Source organism: Maniola jurtina, chromosome 20 (genome assembly GCF_905333055.1).
Source record: "Maniola jurtina chromosome 20, ilManJurt1.1, whole genome shotgun sequence".
Taxonomy (NCBI): domain Eukaryota; kingdom Metazoa; phylum Arthropoda; class Insecta; order Lepidoptera; family Nymphalidae; genus Maniola; species Maniola jurtina.
Window position 1 is genome coordinate 3,511,616 of NC_060048.1, and position 17,939 is coordinate 3,529,554.

The window sequence follows — 17,939 nt, forward strand, 5'->3', positions numbered from 1 at the left end:
TGGTCACGTGACCCAAGAAAAATACCTACGGCGGCAAACCACTTTGAAGAGAGAGAGAAAGAGTTAGTTAAGAGCTGTAAGAGTTTACGCGATAGAAAGAAGCATTTATTACATTTTTGTCCATAGCGCTGTGAGAGCTAAATTGCACTTTCAGTCGCTCTTTATCTAAGCGTCTTTGCAGAGTAAGCCTTTTATACTTGGAAAGTACCTTCTCTAAAATATTCTGTGAAATTAAGTATGGCCCAGTTAGCGTAATGTAAATAGGTCTTTGGAGTTTTAGACAAAGAGACAAGGGTGTCTGTGCTAGGTATATGGATGGTATGTATTCAGACTGTTCTTATGGCCAGAGAACCAGCTGGTCTTATAGCTAGTAATTTTTTTACTTCAAAATTAATTGAAACTTAAAAGAGACAACAATAAGTATCTAGATAATAATATGTTCTTATTACCTCTGGAATGTTGATTGGCTTAGGTTTTGAGCTTGATAAAGTTCCTGAAACAAATATAAAACTTAATTTAGTCAAAACTACTTAAGTACTTGACTTGAACAATTTACCATAAATTCTGGTATATTATGGCAATTTGGCAATTTGTTGGTTGGATTTTAAAATTTGTGGGGAATATGAAGGTTGAGTAGATGAAACGATGAAGGGATGATCCAACTTTTGTAGAAATATTAAACATGATAAAATTCTCACCTAACACAATTTCTATCAAATTTTTGCAGTGATTGTACTATGTAATCTTTTATCTAAGTAATGATATCTAAGTTATTTATTTATCTAAGCTGTTATTTTAATACTTAACATAATTAAAAAATAAAATCTGTTACCAGCTAATTACTGATTATTATCAATTAATTATATAATAATTATAACAAAGATTTGGAACAAGGGCAAGGAAGTACATTCAATGTTCATATAATATATTAATTTTACACGGATACTATTATACAATATATTATACAATAGATACTAATATTTTTTTGTTATAATTGAGCACCTGACCATGTACCCATGTAAATGTTGCCTTAGATATAGTAAAACAGAAGAAAACATGGCTAGCTAAAGCATGCATGTTGGCACGCTATAAAAATAGAAAGACTTTTATATTCAAATAAACTTTCAAAAGTTCTTTTCATTGAATACAGCACTGGTTTTGAATGTCTTTACTGCCGAGAAGAACCATGACAATTCACATGAATACCTGCATTAAAGGAAAAGCGACTGACTGACTGATTTATCAACACACAGCTCAAACTACTGGATGGATCTGGCTGTTATTGGGCATGCAGATAGCTATTATGACGTATACATCTACTAAGAAAAGATTTTTGAAAATTCAACCCCTGAGAGGGTATAATAGGGGTATAAAATATGCGTAGTCCACGCGGACAAAGTCGCAGGCATAAGTTAGTTGTTCTATAAGATTTTGCATCAACACATTTCTAATGGCAACTTGCAAAAGAACATTAAGTGGATAGTCCATTATAGACTTCTGCAAGAAATTCTTGAAGTTAAGTACTCTCTAATGGACATTTCACTTGTTTAGTTTCGTTTTTCTAAATTCCTTCTATCTATCAATTAGTTGGACCTATTGCTCAATCAAATAAGATGTGTGTTAGTTTGTTAACCTATTGTGTAGTTTAATATTCTCAATTTTAAGTAATAGAGTTTAAACTGATTATAATTTAAAAAAATGAAATACCTCTTCAAACCCAGACTGATCTTTGATTACCTACCTACTGTGCTTGTAACCATCTAAGTAATAGAATAAAGAATACATAGTTAATAAACTTAATGAGAGTTATTTTACTTACCTATAGTCATTGTGCCGATTTAAATTAGACGAATGTGTAATATTAAACCGCCAAACTAAAGTTGCAAAGTAAAAACTTTAGATATTAACAAAAATACTTTGTAATTCCACAAAATGAAGTAAAACGACACCTCTTTTCCGGCACACAAACGTTTCGCTTATGAAACAGATAACGTTATAATAAACTGGTTCATGAGTTTACGCATCGACTTTTTGATTACACAGTCGAAAGTTTACTCCAAGACTTCCCAGTGTCCACTGTCCGCGGGAAAATGCGACCGATCACCCGATCAAAACTTGAGAAGTGACTGAGTTTTTGAATTAGGTACTCTAGGTACTTATACTAATAAATATTAACTTAACAATGTGAAGGCAATCCAAAAATTGGATGAATGCTAACGATGTTTATATATTAGATTCGATTCGATGGAAATACATAACTTTTGAAAATTGAAATGCGAATTGCGACGTGAGAGTTTTTAATTTAAATCGTAATTCGTGAATGTGTTTTTCTGTTTCATCGATTGTTCTGTATCAAATAAAATATTTCTCTAGTTCTGAAAATCAGCAATGTATTCCGTACTAATGTCATTAATATATCTAATGTCTTTTTGACTTTGACAGTTTTTATTATCTGTCAATGTCATCATATTTTTTTTAACTGGTTTTATAGTTCTCGATTCTAGCCTTTCCGAGCCTTGTCATCACAACACGTAACTGCACAACTCGTACTTTCATTAATAAAAGCCATGAAACCTTGGAGCAAATTAAGAAAAACTCGTACTTTTTACATAAGAGCTAAGTTCTAGCCATTGATATAATAATATATCAAGTGAATGGTTCTAGCCAAGTTGTTAAACTTTATCTTCGATAATTTTGTCTACCTATATTATTACAATGAAATCAATGAACTTTACTGAACATTCCACAGACTAGTCTATAGAGAATAGTGATCTGTGCATTTCACAATTCCACAAGATTTCAAAAATACTATTTCATTTTTTTCAAGCAAACATTTTTGTCTTTTTTAAAATTCCCAGTTCCCATATTATTATTATCTAGTTAGGTAGGTACTTGAAGTTAGCCCTTGACTGCGATCTCACCGGGTGTTAAGTGATGATAAAAATCTACGATTGAAATGGGCTAACTTGGAAGTATGGCAGGTTCATTAAACCCATAATAATATATCCCTGATTAGTTTTTACATGGCATCGTACCGGAACGCTAAATCGCCCACGGCTTTTGCCCGTCAGCGGACTGTATCTCGTGAACTGTAATTATTATAGGTAGAGTAAAAATTTTCACAGAATGTTTTTATTGCTAGTGCTACTATAACAACAAATAATAAAGTTTCTAATGATTTTTTATACAACACCATCTAACGTGATACCTACTTCAAAACAACTATCCAATCAAGGCTTTACGGCAGCTTAGTAAGTACTGATCATAATGAGGTTCAAACAGTACGCAGCAGATGTCGCTATCTTCTATTTATTTGTCAAGTTTGTAAAAAGAAAAATGTTTTTCGTACCTAAGCATATACATAAATAAATAATAAACCTACAATAATTTGAACTTATTGCAGATTGCAGTGTTGTATAGCTGTTGGAGCGATAAATTATTACAGAATACAGATACTGGTTTGACATTACAATGGTACGGAACCCTTTGTGTTCGAGTCCGACTTGCGCTTGACCGATTTTCATCGAAATTGGCACAAGTCGTGCCTCCCTAGTTATGTACCTATGCGGTTTTATATAAAACTGGCATATCCGATTCAAAATTCAAAATGTTTTTATTCAATTATACTTTTACAAACGCTTTTGAATCGTCAAAAAAATCTACCACTGGTTCGGAATGCCGATTATTTTTTCAGCAGGTGAGATCGCCGTCAACGTAATCAAGGGCTAATTACTTATCATCAAATAAGAAAAAACTGGCGCGAGCGCGAGTTGAAATCGCGTGGAGAGGGTTCCGTACGATGAATAGTATGTTAGTTTGTACGCACAATATAATATGTTATTTTAAGACGTGGATTTCTTATAGGTTTTCCTTTAATCTATAAGTAAAGAATTATTTTCTGTATTTCTGTATTTTTGTATGAATTTGTATGTAAAATTGTATATAAAATTGTATGAAGCCTAAAAATCTATCTATGTATCTAGGTAGGTATGTAGGTCTATGTAAACTAGGCCATGCAATTTATCTTAAATGTAGTATACCTAACAGTCTATGAGGAAAGATCCTTATCTTTTACCTAATTAACCTTCGGTAAGGGTTTTGATGACTTTTGCAACATAAATGACTGTTCAAAATAGGCAGTTTGTATGGATCCACACACGGTGCTGTAGAACGCAGAGAGTTGTCATATTACTAGAGTAGCTATGTCCTGGAACACCCACCTCTCACCTAACTCTACTTGACAGACTTTTTATAGAAATGTTGTATCTGTGATAGAAGGAGATCTACGTGTCGGCGATTTTTAGTAACTCACACCTTTTTTTTTCTAAAGAACATATCTCTATAATTCAATATATTAAGTAAATTAAGCAGTATGACGCTATGCAAATAAGGCTAAATTTACAATCACCACATTACACTCATTAATGGAGCCATTACCGTTACTCACTGTGCTCATCGACAATGACACGCTTCTTTGATACATCTATTTAATACTAGACGATGCCCGCAGCTTCACCCGCGTGGATTGGTCAAATCCCTTGCAGCATCAGGATTGAGGAGTTGGAATCTAAATTTTTTATGGAACAATGTCGCAAATCCCCCCCGGATTTGCGACATTGTTCCATAAAAAATTTAGATTTTTTTAGGATTCGTTTTTTAGGATTCCGTACCAGAAAGGCGCCAACGGAACCCTATTACTAAGCCTCCGGTGTCCGGCTGTTTGTCCGTCAGCGGGCCGTATCTCGTGAACCGTAATAGGTAGAGAGTTGAAATTTTCACAGAATGTGTATTTCTATTCCCGCGATACCAATAAACAATAAAAAACAAATGGCCACCATGGATTTTTAGAAAATTTAAAGTGTTATTTCTTTTACGATGGTTTAATCTTTAGCCTTCGTGTGCGAGTCCGAGTAGCACTTGACCGATTTTTACTGTACAAGGTCTGCTGCTCCATAGTCATAAGCTCGTATTGCGTTCACGTGTTATTCGCTAAACGTGTGTGGCGTTACGTTACGATACACATTACAGTGGTCGCGGGCTGAATGCTAATAGGTTTTTATTATAGGATATTATAATTTCTTACGATGTTGCCAGTTGGGTAAGTTTTAGTTAGGTACTCGACTTACGAGCCCGACTCACACTTGATCGGTTTTTTAGAGTTCCGTATTTCATAAGGAAAAAATGAACCCTTGTCTGTCTATCTGTCATCTCTGTCAAGAAAAGGGAATCAAACCTGTAGGGCACTTCCGGCAGGTAGGTAGGTAGCACAAGTAAAGGAAAAATCCGAAAACCGTGAAGTTTTGGTTACATCACAAATAGAAATTAAAATGTGTCCTTAACTCCTCCTTAACTTGCAGTGTTGCAAAGTGTTCTATCTTGTACAATAGGACGGAACCCGTTGCGTGCGAATCCGATTTGTACTTGACCGGTTTTTTTGATTATTGAGTGACGTGTTTACTAATAACCAATGTTAGCGATAAGATCGATAAAAAGTTGACAGTTTAATAATATAATATAATAAATAGTTAACTACCTATGACCTCTCAAGGATTAATTTTTTGTTCATCGCATATGTCACGAATGAACAGCTTCTAAAGATTTTTCTCTAAGTATAAATAACTATGACAGGCTACATGCTACATGTTGAATAAATAATGATTTAGTCGCAATTTCATATCCATTGAATAGAACTAATCAATCGATCAATCGATGTTTTGAGGGTCCTTGAAAATCGTAATGTCTAAGTGAGTATTTGTTCATTAATATTGAGTTACGAAAAAAATATATTTTTAAATGATACCTAGATAATATTGTATGGCTTATTTTAGTTTTTTTTAATTATTTGATTATTTAGAGCTACCTAAATATCTAATCATACTAACATTGTCTAACTAATGTTTACATTAGTTTTGAAACTTCAGCACGCCATTGCCCATTTTAGGTTCAAGCCTGTAATCTGATACGTATACTTACGTAATAAGCACAAAATACTTTAACTACATCATAACATAGTACCTAATAAGTACGCGACTGGTCGAGATGGCAATTGGGGTATGAAGCGAGGGGACGCCCCCCGCACACACGCACAGCGCGTGCGCTATCCCGCACTGGGTTAGCGCAGGGGTTGTGCAGGTGTGCGGGGCGTCTCCTCCCCGATTGCCATGTCGTGATGTCGCGAACTATAGACCCAAGCTAGTGAAAAATTATGTGCAATCGGCCGTGGGAATTATTATTTCATAGTTACGCTACGCCTATGCTACGCCCCGCTACGTTACGTTAAGTTGCGTTTGTTATTACGTGTTCTTGCGGTATAATGTGTGTAATAAAATTTGATTTTTATTTATTGATGGCCGCTAAATAGTTATTATTTTATTAATTGATGCCCGCCACTACACCGCGTGGATTTAGGTTACTAAAAATCTCGCAGAATATACCTAAATGGAGTGTCTGTCTGTAATTTCGAAATAACTACCTGATATTAGGCTCATAATATGGTTATTTAAACTGTACCATAACTGAATAACACGTTTTTAAAATTTTTGTCTGCTTGTTTGTCTGTTTGAATGGGCTAATAAGCTGAACCTATTTTGACGGGGTTGTCACAGAGATGTAGAGAATTAACAGGGAGTTATATACCTACTTTTTTAGCCGACTTTGAACAAAAGGAATAGTTGTGTTTTTATGCATTTGTCTTATAAACACGCCGCAATGGAGCAACGGATTGCCGGGATTTTGGCATGGATAAGAAAAATTAATTCTCCATGTCTTTAACTAAACACCTAGAGAGTACCTAATTAAGTACTTATTATACTTTTTTTCGTACTTTTTATCTCGGAAAGTCCGAGAATCTCCTCGGAATTTTAAACACCTAAATCCACTTGGACGAAGCTGCAGGCATCTTTTATGCTTACATAATATTCTTGTAGGTAATTATTCTTTAAAAAATAATATTCTCTTTGCATAATAATATAATGGGAACCCGTGCGTGAACAGGTAAATATTTCTGTTAGCGCAATAAATTAAATTGATATAATTAAAATATTATATTGCGACGTTATGATCATAGACATAATTCTAGAAGGATAATGAAACAAGTTTTTAGAATTCCGTATATGAAGGATGCTAACGAAAGTTTATTACTATGTCTCCATTATCCGTCCGTCTGTCTGTCAGCGGGCTGTACCTACTTATCTCATGAAACGTAACATGTAGGGAGTTTAAATTTTCACAGAATCTATTGCCGCTATAAGAACAAATACCTAATAAAATTTTTAAAATGGCCACAATGAAAATAAAAATTAAAAAGTGTTATTTTTTTGTACGATCATACGGAATCCTTCGTGTGCGAGGAGAGTTCTAACTCGCACTTGACCGGTTTTTTAAATCAGTGTTGATTGGAGCGAAGTTCCTGTGTTATTATCGTACCTATAAGTTATAATTTTGTCTAAGTGCGTAATTTGTACGAGGTTATTATAGGGGCAATTTGAATTGACGTTATCCTGTGTCATGCTTCTCATTGCTGAGGGTTGTGACCCCTTTATTAATCACACACATAATGGTGGGAGTTTTCAGTTTTCATATCTGCACAAAAAAATGGAGTATAATGTTTTCAGTGTAATGGGTCTATGTGAATTTCTTTATTCCACCCTTATTCCACCATAATTTCTAAATGTCTAAATAGATTTGGATGTGTTATAGGATATTGTCAGAATCCTTACATACTAATATTACTGGCTTTAATTTTATATAAAAAATTCAATATGGCGGTGATATTTATTTCAAACTAGCGACCCGCGCCGGCTTCGCACGGGTAGCTTATTACAATTTTCATAGGGATCTCTAATCAAAAAAAATATATGTTACTTAGCTTAATAATGTAGCTTTCTACTGGTGAAAGCATTTTCAAAATCAGATTACAGATAGATTAAATATAAAAATCGGTCTAAATAGGTAGGATAAATCACAAAAAAAAGATTCCGACGAATTGAGAACCTCCTCCTGTTTTGGAAGTCGGTTAAAAATGGGCAGCAATCCGTGCTTGTCAAACTTTAAAACGTGGAACCCAATCTCAATGTAGTTTTCATCATCATGGTGACACATACTTATTCTCTACTAGTATAGCTGATGTCCGCGACTTCGTCCGCGTGGATATAGGGATATAAAAGTCCCCTGGGAACTCTTTGATTTTTCGGGATGAAAAGTAGTCTATGTCACGTCACTCTCCATGATAACGTACATCTCTTTAACTATGCAAAATTTACGTCGATCCGTCGCGTTGTTCCTTGAGTTGAGACGCGATTGAAGAACAAACCAATAAACCAACAAACAAACACTTTCGCGTTTATAATAATATGGATAGTAGGTAATATACTAACTGGTTTTGGATGTATATTAAAAATACATGAACATTCCAGTCAGTATCTTTCTGTCTAGTCTTGCTAGAAATCTGAATTAATTTTACGATCAATTCTGTAATCTTTATTTGATAACTAGCTGTGCCCGCGACTTCGTTCGCGTGGAATAGTGACCGCGCTTTATATAGCCACGGACGCTCAGGCGCGAGGCGTGTAGTACGTACTCTGTACGTTAAAAATGTTCGCCGTGATTCTTTAAATTGACATAACTTTTTTATTTACGAACCGATTGATTGACATGAAATAAATACTAAATGTTAAGTGAAGCTTACTACAATATATTAGTGAAAACCGTATCTAAATCGAATAAGCCGTTTCTGATATTAGCGTGCACAAACAAACAGACAAACAGACAAAAAAAATTTAATTACAATTTCGGGTTTGGCATCGATATAATAACAACCCCTGCTACTTTTTTTTTAATATATTTCCATTGTACAGACACCACTTTTCTACAATTTTATTATATGTATTTGATGATAATAAAAACGAATCATCATAATGAATAATCCCGTAGCAAATAGGTAGGTAGAAGTATTAAATCGTATAAGATACATTCATGTCTGTGTGACGATGCGTACTTACGAGGGTACTGACTTAGCTATAAATATTAAGAAAAACAAACACTTGAAGCTAACAGTCTCAGAATCTTTGAAGCTAAATGTTTATTTTTTATCAGTCCAAACTTATAGTACGCGACAGGTCGAGATGGCAATTAGGGTGGGGACGCTCCGCACACCCGCGCAACCCCCGCGCTATCCCGCTTAGACTAGCGCGGGGGTTGCGCGGATAATAAAGATATCTTATACCCTGTACCGCTGTACGATTATAACTTTTATATAATATTCATCTTTACCTAATTCGTTTTATGGTTACTAGGTCTGTTAACGGTGCTTATCAAAATAGCATATTAACTAAGGAATTTCCTAAAATTAACATTTTAATATACCTAATGTCACACATCTTGTCCTTAATATAATATTATTACAATAAATGTGAAAGTTTGGATGTTTGTTACTCCTTCACCCTACAAAGACTGAACCGATTTGGTTGAAATTCGGAATTGAGATAGCTTATTTATATACCTACCTACCGCCTGAATTAACACATCAACATACGGGTCCGGAAATTTACCCAGGCAAATCACCTACAATACTTACCTATTGGAAAATCACTTATCTAGTTTACAATAATACTACATATTAAAAAATCAATTAAGTATCTTGTTTACAATTGTACCGCCTATTTGAAAATCAGGGAGTTCCCATTGTATAAAAAAATCTAAATCGACGCGGTTTTTATTGTAAACAAAAAAAAATTACCAGGCATATTATTATCGATGGTTATCACACAATCACTACCACTGTTCACATTTGTATCCACCTGTATTTGGACACGCACGCCCGCGTCGTCCGCGCATTCGTCTTGTGACGCCGGTGGGCTCATTGTTACTGACTGACTGACCACCACTGACCACTGAACCAAATTACCGCATGATTTGAAGTGTAATATTGTTAACCCGTTATTTGGAAGTCCATCATCATGATTAACCCATCACCGGCCTACGGGTACAGGGCACGGGGCTCCTCTTAGGGTGAGATCTATAGAGCGCGCTCTGCCTTTGCTTAGACTTAAGACAGAGTTAAAAGGAGACAGAGCTCTATATCTCTCACATAAATCTGTCTCGTTTTAACTCAATCTTAAGTCAGAGTAAAGTCAAAGTGCGATTTATAGATTTCAGCCTTAGAATAAGATAGGTTTAGGCCATAGTCTGCCGCGCTGGCCAAGTGTAGATTAGCAGACTCACAGTTCACACACCTTTGATAACATTATGGAGAACTCTCTAACATACAGGTTTTCTCACGATGTTTTCCTTCATGATTATAAATTTTGTATTTTACGAATGGTCCAGGTGCCATAAAAATATTCGCTATAATATTATATTTCTTCCTCGAATCACTTTTTTTTGTGTCATTATGATATCATAAACGCTTGGTCAAATTCAAATCCAATAGAAAGTGAGGATGATGTGGACTGAGATGGGAGGCATTTGCTTAGAACTTGGAAGATGCCTATTCAGTCTGTATAGGTTTAAAGATTTAAACCTATGCAGAAAAAACAGTGATTTAAAGACAGACAGAGGTTTAAAGATTTAAACCTATTACAGTATATATAGCTAAAAAGCTTACTATGACTTTACTCGGACTATACCTACACTCTCTAGATGACTCAAGCTCTATAAAGATACCTGGATTTGGCCAGGAAACCCCGTATAATATAGAAACACAGATCTTGGAAGGATATTTCAAGCATTAATGCGCACAAGAAATGAAGACAAAAAACGTGCATGCCTGTGGATGAAATAATAGCTCAGTATAAGGAGATACAGTAGTCCGTCGTCTTTGATCTCGTGGGAAATGCCGACAAGCGTCGCGACAATGTCGAGAGATGAAAATTGAACGCATCTTTCATTACTATCACGTTTTGTGAGCCTTATCTGGTTCATTAGTCAGTGAACGTGTTCAAAATAAGTATGTAGTGTATCTACTTGTTTTTTCATTTCTATAATAATTACTATGGAAGTCAAGAGTAGTTCCTTTCTCTTGGTTGTATAGTGTAAACACAGATTTCTGTGGTTGTAAAGATAAAAGTGCATGCGTTAAACTAACAAGTTGTACCTACTAAAAAATGAATTACCGCGGCAGTTACATAAGTAAAGATTGCTATTATTACCATAATGGAACTGGTTTGAGGCTTGAAAATAATTTAGATAATGACCGGTAGTTAACTCTTTCCTTTTAGCGATAAGTTTCGGCACTTCGGAGTGTACCTATAGGTACTTAGAAAGTCATTGGCAGTACACAATATATTGTGTTCAAAAAAAAATTGTTGTAAGTAGGTATAGAAATTTCTCACTCATTGTGATTTATCGATCCATGTATTTGGACTAATATGTTAGAAACTTTCCCGCAAGCGCTGAATGTCAGAAACCTTCGACTACAATTGTACAAAGTTTCAGTCGGATGAACGAAACACGAACCTATTCAGTAATATTAAGTAGGTATAAGCTCCGTATCAGTAGAAATAGATTGGACATAGACACATTTCTATCTAGAAGGTTGTAAGGAAGATTGATTGTAAGGTATCAATTAATGCCTTGAAATCAATTTATAGAAAGAGAAGAAAGGAAGTATAAAATATTTCGTTTTATTATACCAAAACGCAATTGCACTTTTAGTTTTTTGTACTTAATCCAAAGAAAACGAGAAAGTTGCAAGACACCGCTTTTTTCTCATTTTGTTTGCCCGTCACTTTGAATATTTCACGTTCGTTACAAAATAGCTTTTTTTTATTGTTTTTACTTTTAAATAAATCTACTTTATCGTTGTACAGCTAGGTATAAATAAAACAGTTTCTCCAATAAACGCTATTGAGAATCTATCGTGTTTTTATTCTTTATCTAGTTTAACCTAGAGTTAATTAGGTATGAAAATTATTAGACTAGCGACCTAGTGGATCTTCTTTTTTCTTTTTTTTAAAGAATATTAGCCATTTTTAATCATGACTAACATTCCCCTTTCCCCTCCAACTAAGCGTAAAGCTTGTGCTAGGAGTGAGTACGACAATAGCATAGTACCTAAATGCAACGGGTGGGGTTTGAACCGGCGACCTTTCGGATTTCAGTCCGCTCCTATAACCGTTGAGCTATTGAGGTTTATCTTCATTACTTAAATACTATAATGTATGATTAAAAGTATAATATAATCTACTAAACTGTAGCATTGAATACATTGAAGAGTTCCATCCTAAATCTGCAAAGATTCATTTAGAGACGCACAATGCAAAAACGCAAAATGCCAAAAGACGTAAAACTGTAAGCAGAATTTTTACCGAACTTAAATGGGATCTTTTAAAATAAAAATAAAAGATATAAAACAAAAATCGGTTGTGATTTAACAGTGTAATGCCATACAAAAGAATAACGAAAGAATTTCTTAGGTACTCAAACAAACCCCAAACAAAATAATAACATTATAGGTAATTGCTCTATTAAAACTTGGTTTTGTCATTTGATACCTCTCATTATAAAATCTTTCTTATGATTTCTAAAGAGCCTTTAAGTAGCGTGGGCGACTCGTTAAAACCGCATTAGAATTGATGCAACCATTAAAAGCAGGCGACTGCAATCAATCTTGTTAAGAAGATTTTCTCTCCCGCAAAGTTTGTTGAGATCGTTTTTTTAAACCCTGGTTTTTTTATTTATGTCTTTTTGCAATATAAGAAATGCGAATTTTGTATAAGTAAAACTCCTCTTCGCATTTGTTTAAGAGATAGGTAATAAGTGCTATGCCTAGAAATGGGCGTGTATTTATAAACCATATTTTGTACCTTTTTAACCCCTGACCCAAAAAAGTGAATTTTTAATTAGACAATTAGACATTTTAAATTAGAATTTTAAATTAGATAATTAAAAATTTTAGATAGTTTTACTTGCAATTTAACATTTAGACATTGTAAGGTCTACATCTCCTGAGGATGCTCCGGTGTCGGGGCGAAACGCGCGTCGAGTGGTGTTGGAATTTGTGTGGTGCGTAGTGCGTACCATACAGATTTCGTTGGTTTGGCGGATTATAGCAAATTAAGCTTTTGGTTCCTTGTATATTCTTGACTTTAAAGGTCACATGTAACGGAATATAAATAATTTTAAAATAAAATGATATAAATCATATAAATCTAATAGGTGCTTTTAGGGTTTCGTGCTCGAAAGGTGTGCCAACGGGATACTATCACTAAGCCTCCGCTGTCCATCCGTCCATCCGTCTATTTGGCGGTCTGTATCTATATCGTGGACCGTAATAAGTAGATAGAGAGTTGAAATTTTCAGAAAATGTGTATTGCCACTATAAAAAAAAAAAAAAAATTTCAAAATGGTCACCATAAAAAGTTTTATTTGTTGTACGAAGGTACGGAGCCTTCGGAACCTTTCGTGAGCTAGTCCGACTTGGACTTGACCGATTTTTTTGTTAAACCTATCAGGCGAATTACACTTGTATTTTTATTATCTGTAGCAAAAACTTTTAATTACCTACCGATGTTGTATAGTGTTGAATCCGTAAAGGTCACGTTTTGCAATTCCGCTTTTTTTTTGTTTTTCGTGTCTAACTATAAGCATTACTACACGAACGCCTAATAAAATCATAAACCTTCCTTTTAACGTAGACATAAAAAAACGTTTCCGTACAAGAAATAAATGGCGGCCATTTTGAAATTTTTAGTACTTGTTGTTAAGTATCGATAGTGGCAATAGAAAAACACATTCTGTGATTTCAACTCGTTTTTGATTATTTTTTTTTTACCACTTCTTTCAAACTTCCAATAATACTTCAGCGTCTCACAGTTACACCTTGTGAAAAATATTTTCAACAAGTGTAAATTAAAAATTTTCAACACCCCCGACCAGTGAAGGTTACAGTAACTAGAAAAGAGCTGATAACTTTTAAACGGCTGAACCGATTTTTTTGGACTATTCCGCGCCTACGATCCAAAGTATCTGAGATTTCCAAAACATCTTTTCTACAAGAAAACTAGAAAAGGGCTGATAACTTTTAAACGGCTGAACCAATTTTTTTGGATTATAGCTAAGAACACTCTCGACCAAGCCACCTTTCAAACAAAAAAAAGTAAATTAAAATCGGTTCATTCGTTTAGGCACTACGATGCCACAGACAGATACACAGACACACAGATACACACGTCAAACTTATAACACCCCTCTTTTTGGGTCGGGGGTTAAAAATAGACTAGACAGCTACTAGAAAGTAAAAACATTTTTTTTAATTTAATTATTTTTGTATTAGGTACAGTTAACACGTCATTCTATTTTATGAAGTTCTGCAAGCATACAGTACTTAAGTACACGCCAAGAAACAACGAAATAGGCGATCGATCGCCCAACTAAAATACGTGCACAAACTACAAACAATAAATTATTGGTTTCATAGGTACAGGTAGGTAGGTAGTTACTATTGTATTCAAGTTAGTTTTTTGGATGGAACTTTTATAGAGAGAGAGCCAACGCGTTTCAGACCTTCGTTATTTTATAAAAGCTGAAAGTTTCTCTGCGCATTGTGAATACAGGGAGGAATGATTAGCGACTATGAAGTTTGGATCATGATGGGATTGGCAGATAACAGGTAACAAAGGAGTATAAAATACTTACTCTCCACTTTTGTCAAAGTATAAATTGCAATTTTTTATATTTTCTTCGGGATATCATTAAAAATAACGTCGCTCATTTCAATTTACTTAGTAAAGTGGAAGCCCTCTGCCAGACACCCTTAAAATTTGATAAAAGAATCTACTATCGAGCATCCCTCCCTGCGTTGGGGACAATACGCAGAGAAACTTTTAGTTTTTATAAAATCACGAAGGTCTGGCACTCGCTGGCTCTTAGTCCATTGTTTTTGACGACCGAAATTAATTTAATAGGTATAATCCATGCCCATATGTATAATATTCTAATCAGTCGATAAGATAATTAGCGACGTTGTTATTTCTCAAAAAATACCATACAATTTTTGATTAATGGCAGCGTTGCTAAATATCAACGACGATTACACATAGATTTACTATCATCAATATTATCATTGCTAAAAAAATGCGCATCGAATAGTCAGTTTTAAAATAATTATTATTAGGTAAAGTTTCCGTTGCGCAAGTCCTTGCGTGCAGGTGGACGTCAGACTTGCGTGCAAGTTTTTTATCGGTGCTACTCCATAAATCCGTTAAAATACATCATTCAAATACATGAAATACACAGATTTAGTTTTAATTTTTTTCCTAGTAGTATGTAATAGGTATTATTTCGGAAAAAAAAATTGGTGTCTAAGCTAAACTTTTCGGTGTCCAATATATAATTTCGAACATTTCACGAGGAAGGTTTAAATAATAAATAATTTAAGTCTACTCGTGCGATGCCATCGGGGCAGGTCAAGTAGTAACTTATCAAGTGTAAATTAATAATTTATAACACCCCCGACAAGTGAAGGTTATACAGTAACTAGAAAAGAGCTGATAACTTTTAGATTATAGCTAAGAACACTCTCGTCAAGCCACCTTTCAAACAAAAAAAAAAAAACAACTAAATTGAAATCGGTTCATTAGTTTAGAAGCTATGATACCACAGACAGATACACACGTCAAACTAATAACACCCGTCTTTTTGGGTCGAGGGTTAATAAACAAGGAAACATAAAACATCCTATTATAACAAAATTATTATAATGATAATTGTTTGAGTACTTAACAACCTTCTCGTAACAAATAATAGTAGCGTGTATTGCATTACTACATGTTTGTAATGCTATACTTTATGTTTAACAAGGTCGGAGACATAATATTCGCCGACAAAAATCATCTTAACATTGTTATCCGCGCACGGATTCTTACAAAGCACCCAGATACAAATCAACGACAGTGACATCATAATTCTATAACTATAGATGAAGCCGGGATAAAAAGTAGCTTATATCTGCCTAAGGGATGCTGGCGATATCTGTATCATTTCATCAAAATCAGTTAAATGGATAAGATGCATATGGGATGTGAAAAGGTAACAGACACCTTTATAATAAGCATGAGTTTTCTTTACACAATTATCTACCTATTAGACATCCTAAGTGCCAATGTCACCAAAACGACGAGTAACGTTTAACCGAGGAATAAATTAGGCGTAGTGACTGTTTTTTTGTGTACGTTTTTATTATACAGCGCCAAAATATCAAAACTCTTGGATAAAAATTATTTTACGTTGATGAAATCGGCCCTTAGAGGTATAAATTCTTTACTTTGTAGATCAAAGTTATACGAGTACATCGATTTATCTATTCCTGAAAACTATCTAGTCCTGAAAATAAAATAGATTTGTTTTGACCCTTGAATCACATTTTGGTTGCCTGGAAGAGATCGCTAGGTAGCGATAAGGCCGCCAAATTGTACCTATATTTTGTTGAGCTTTTTATGTGTTTTTCTGTACTAATTTTATGGTGTACAATAAAAGTATATTCATTCATTCAATCACATTATTTTAGGACTGAGGCATCACTTAACTATAATATACAAGAAATCATATCGGGATAATCGATTTGGGAGGGCGAAGATTCGATTCGGGGCACGCATCTGTATCTTTTCGAAGTTATATTATACTAGCTGATGCCCGCGACTTCGTCCGCGTGAATTTAGGTTTTTCGAAATCCCGTGGGAACTCTTTGGTTTTCCGGGATAAAAAGTAGCCTATGTGCTAATCCAGGATATTATCTATCTCCATTTCAAATTTCAGCCAAATCCGTCCAGTAGTTTTTGCGTGAAGGAGTAACAAACATACACACACACACACATAAACACACACACACACACACACACACACACACACACACAAACTTTCGCCTTTATAATATTAGTGTGATGCGTTTTAAGCACACTTACTTTGATAGTGAAAGAAAACATCGTGAGGAAACCTACATGCCTGTGACTCTCCATAATGTTCTCAAAGGTGTGTGAAGTCTAATACGGGTTAAAAAAAATACAATTTTTCGCTTCTCTGATCGCTTCCGACATAAAAACCTGTCTATTTGATAAATAAATGTTACCTAACCGTTTATTTATAGAGGTAGGCCATATTATATCCATTAGGGTGTTTGATACAATTTATTTTACAGTTTACTGTGTCAATGAGAAGAGTTATTGACCGTAAAACTCGGACATCAAGTAATCATGCTAATTTGAAGGCACTTCCGAAATATTATGGTAAACTATTTTAAAATATTCTACGGAAACTTTACTCCCTCAAACTTTAAGCAATCACTATTTTTTACTAGATGATGCTCCCGACTTTATCTATATTATGGGTTAATGTTTTTTCAAATCTAGTGAGAACTCTTTTATTTTCCGGGATGAAAACTAGCCTATGTACCAAACATAAAATAAAATAGGAGCGGATGGGCTGTGAAATGTAACAGATGGACAGACACCCTTTCGCATTTATAACTGACTAGCTGATGCCCGCGACTGCGTTCGCGTGGATGTAGGTTTTTTAAAATTCCCGTGGGAACTCTTTGATTTTCCGGGATAAAATGTAGCCTATGTGCTAATCCAGGGTATAATCTATCTCCATTCTGAATTTCAGCCCAATCCGTCCAGTAGTTTTTGCGTGAAGGAGTAACAAACATACACACACACACACACACACACACACACACACACACACACACACACACACACACACACACACACACACACACACACACACACACACACACACACACACACACACACACATACAAACTTTCTCCTTTATAATAGTAGTGTGATTAGATGCAATGCCCGCAACTTCGACCGCGTATCCCGTGAGAACTCGTTCCTTCTTCTAACCGACAACGGACTGTTTCACAACTGCCCGATAAACTTTATCTAACGGATAAATACATTTTAACAGATTCTCAATACAAAAACTGTCATAATATCAAT

The 17,939-nt window shown here is 34.8% G+C and overlaps 1 protein-coding gene across 4 annotated transcripts in view; it reads right to left on the reverse strand.

Annotated features, from left to right (window-relative positions):
- Positions 1–17,939, reverse strand: part of LOC123875503 (aldehyde dehydrogenase, dimeric NADP-preferring) — a 39,091-nt gene that overhangs the window by 20,195 nt on the left and 957 nt on the right. For 2 of the 4 annotated variants that reach the window (XM_045921357.1, XM_045921356.1), the window contains exon 2: positions 450–493. In XM_045921357.1, the coding sequence (XP_045777313.1) occupies positions 450–493 (44 nt within the window). Of the gene's footprint in view, positions 1–449; positions 494–1,819; positions 2,247–9,736; positions 9,876–17,939 lie in introns of those variants that run through there. The other 2 variants (XM_045921358.1, XM_045921359.1) reach the window with 2 other exon arrangements.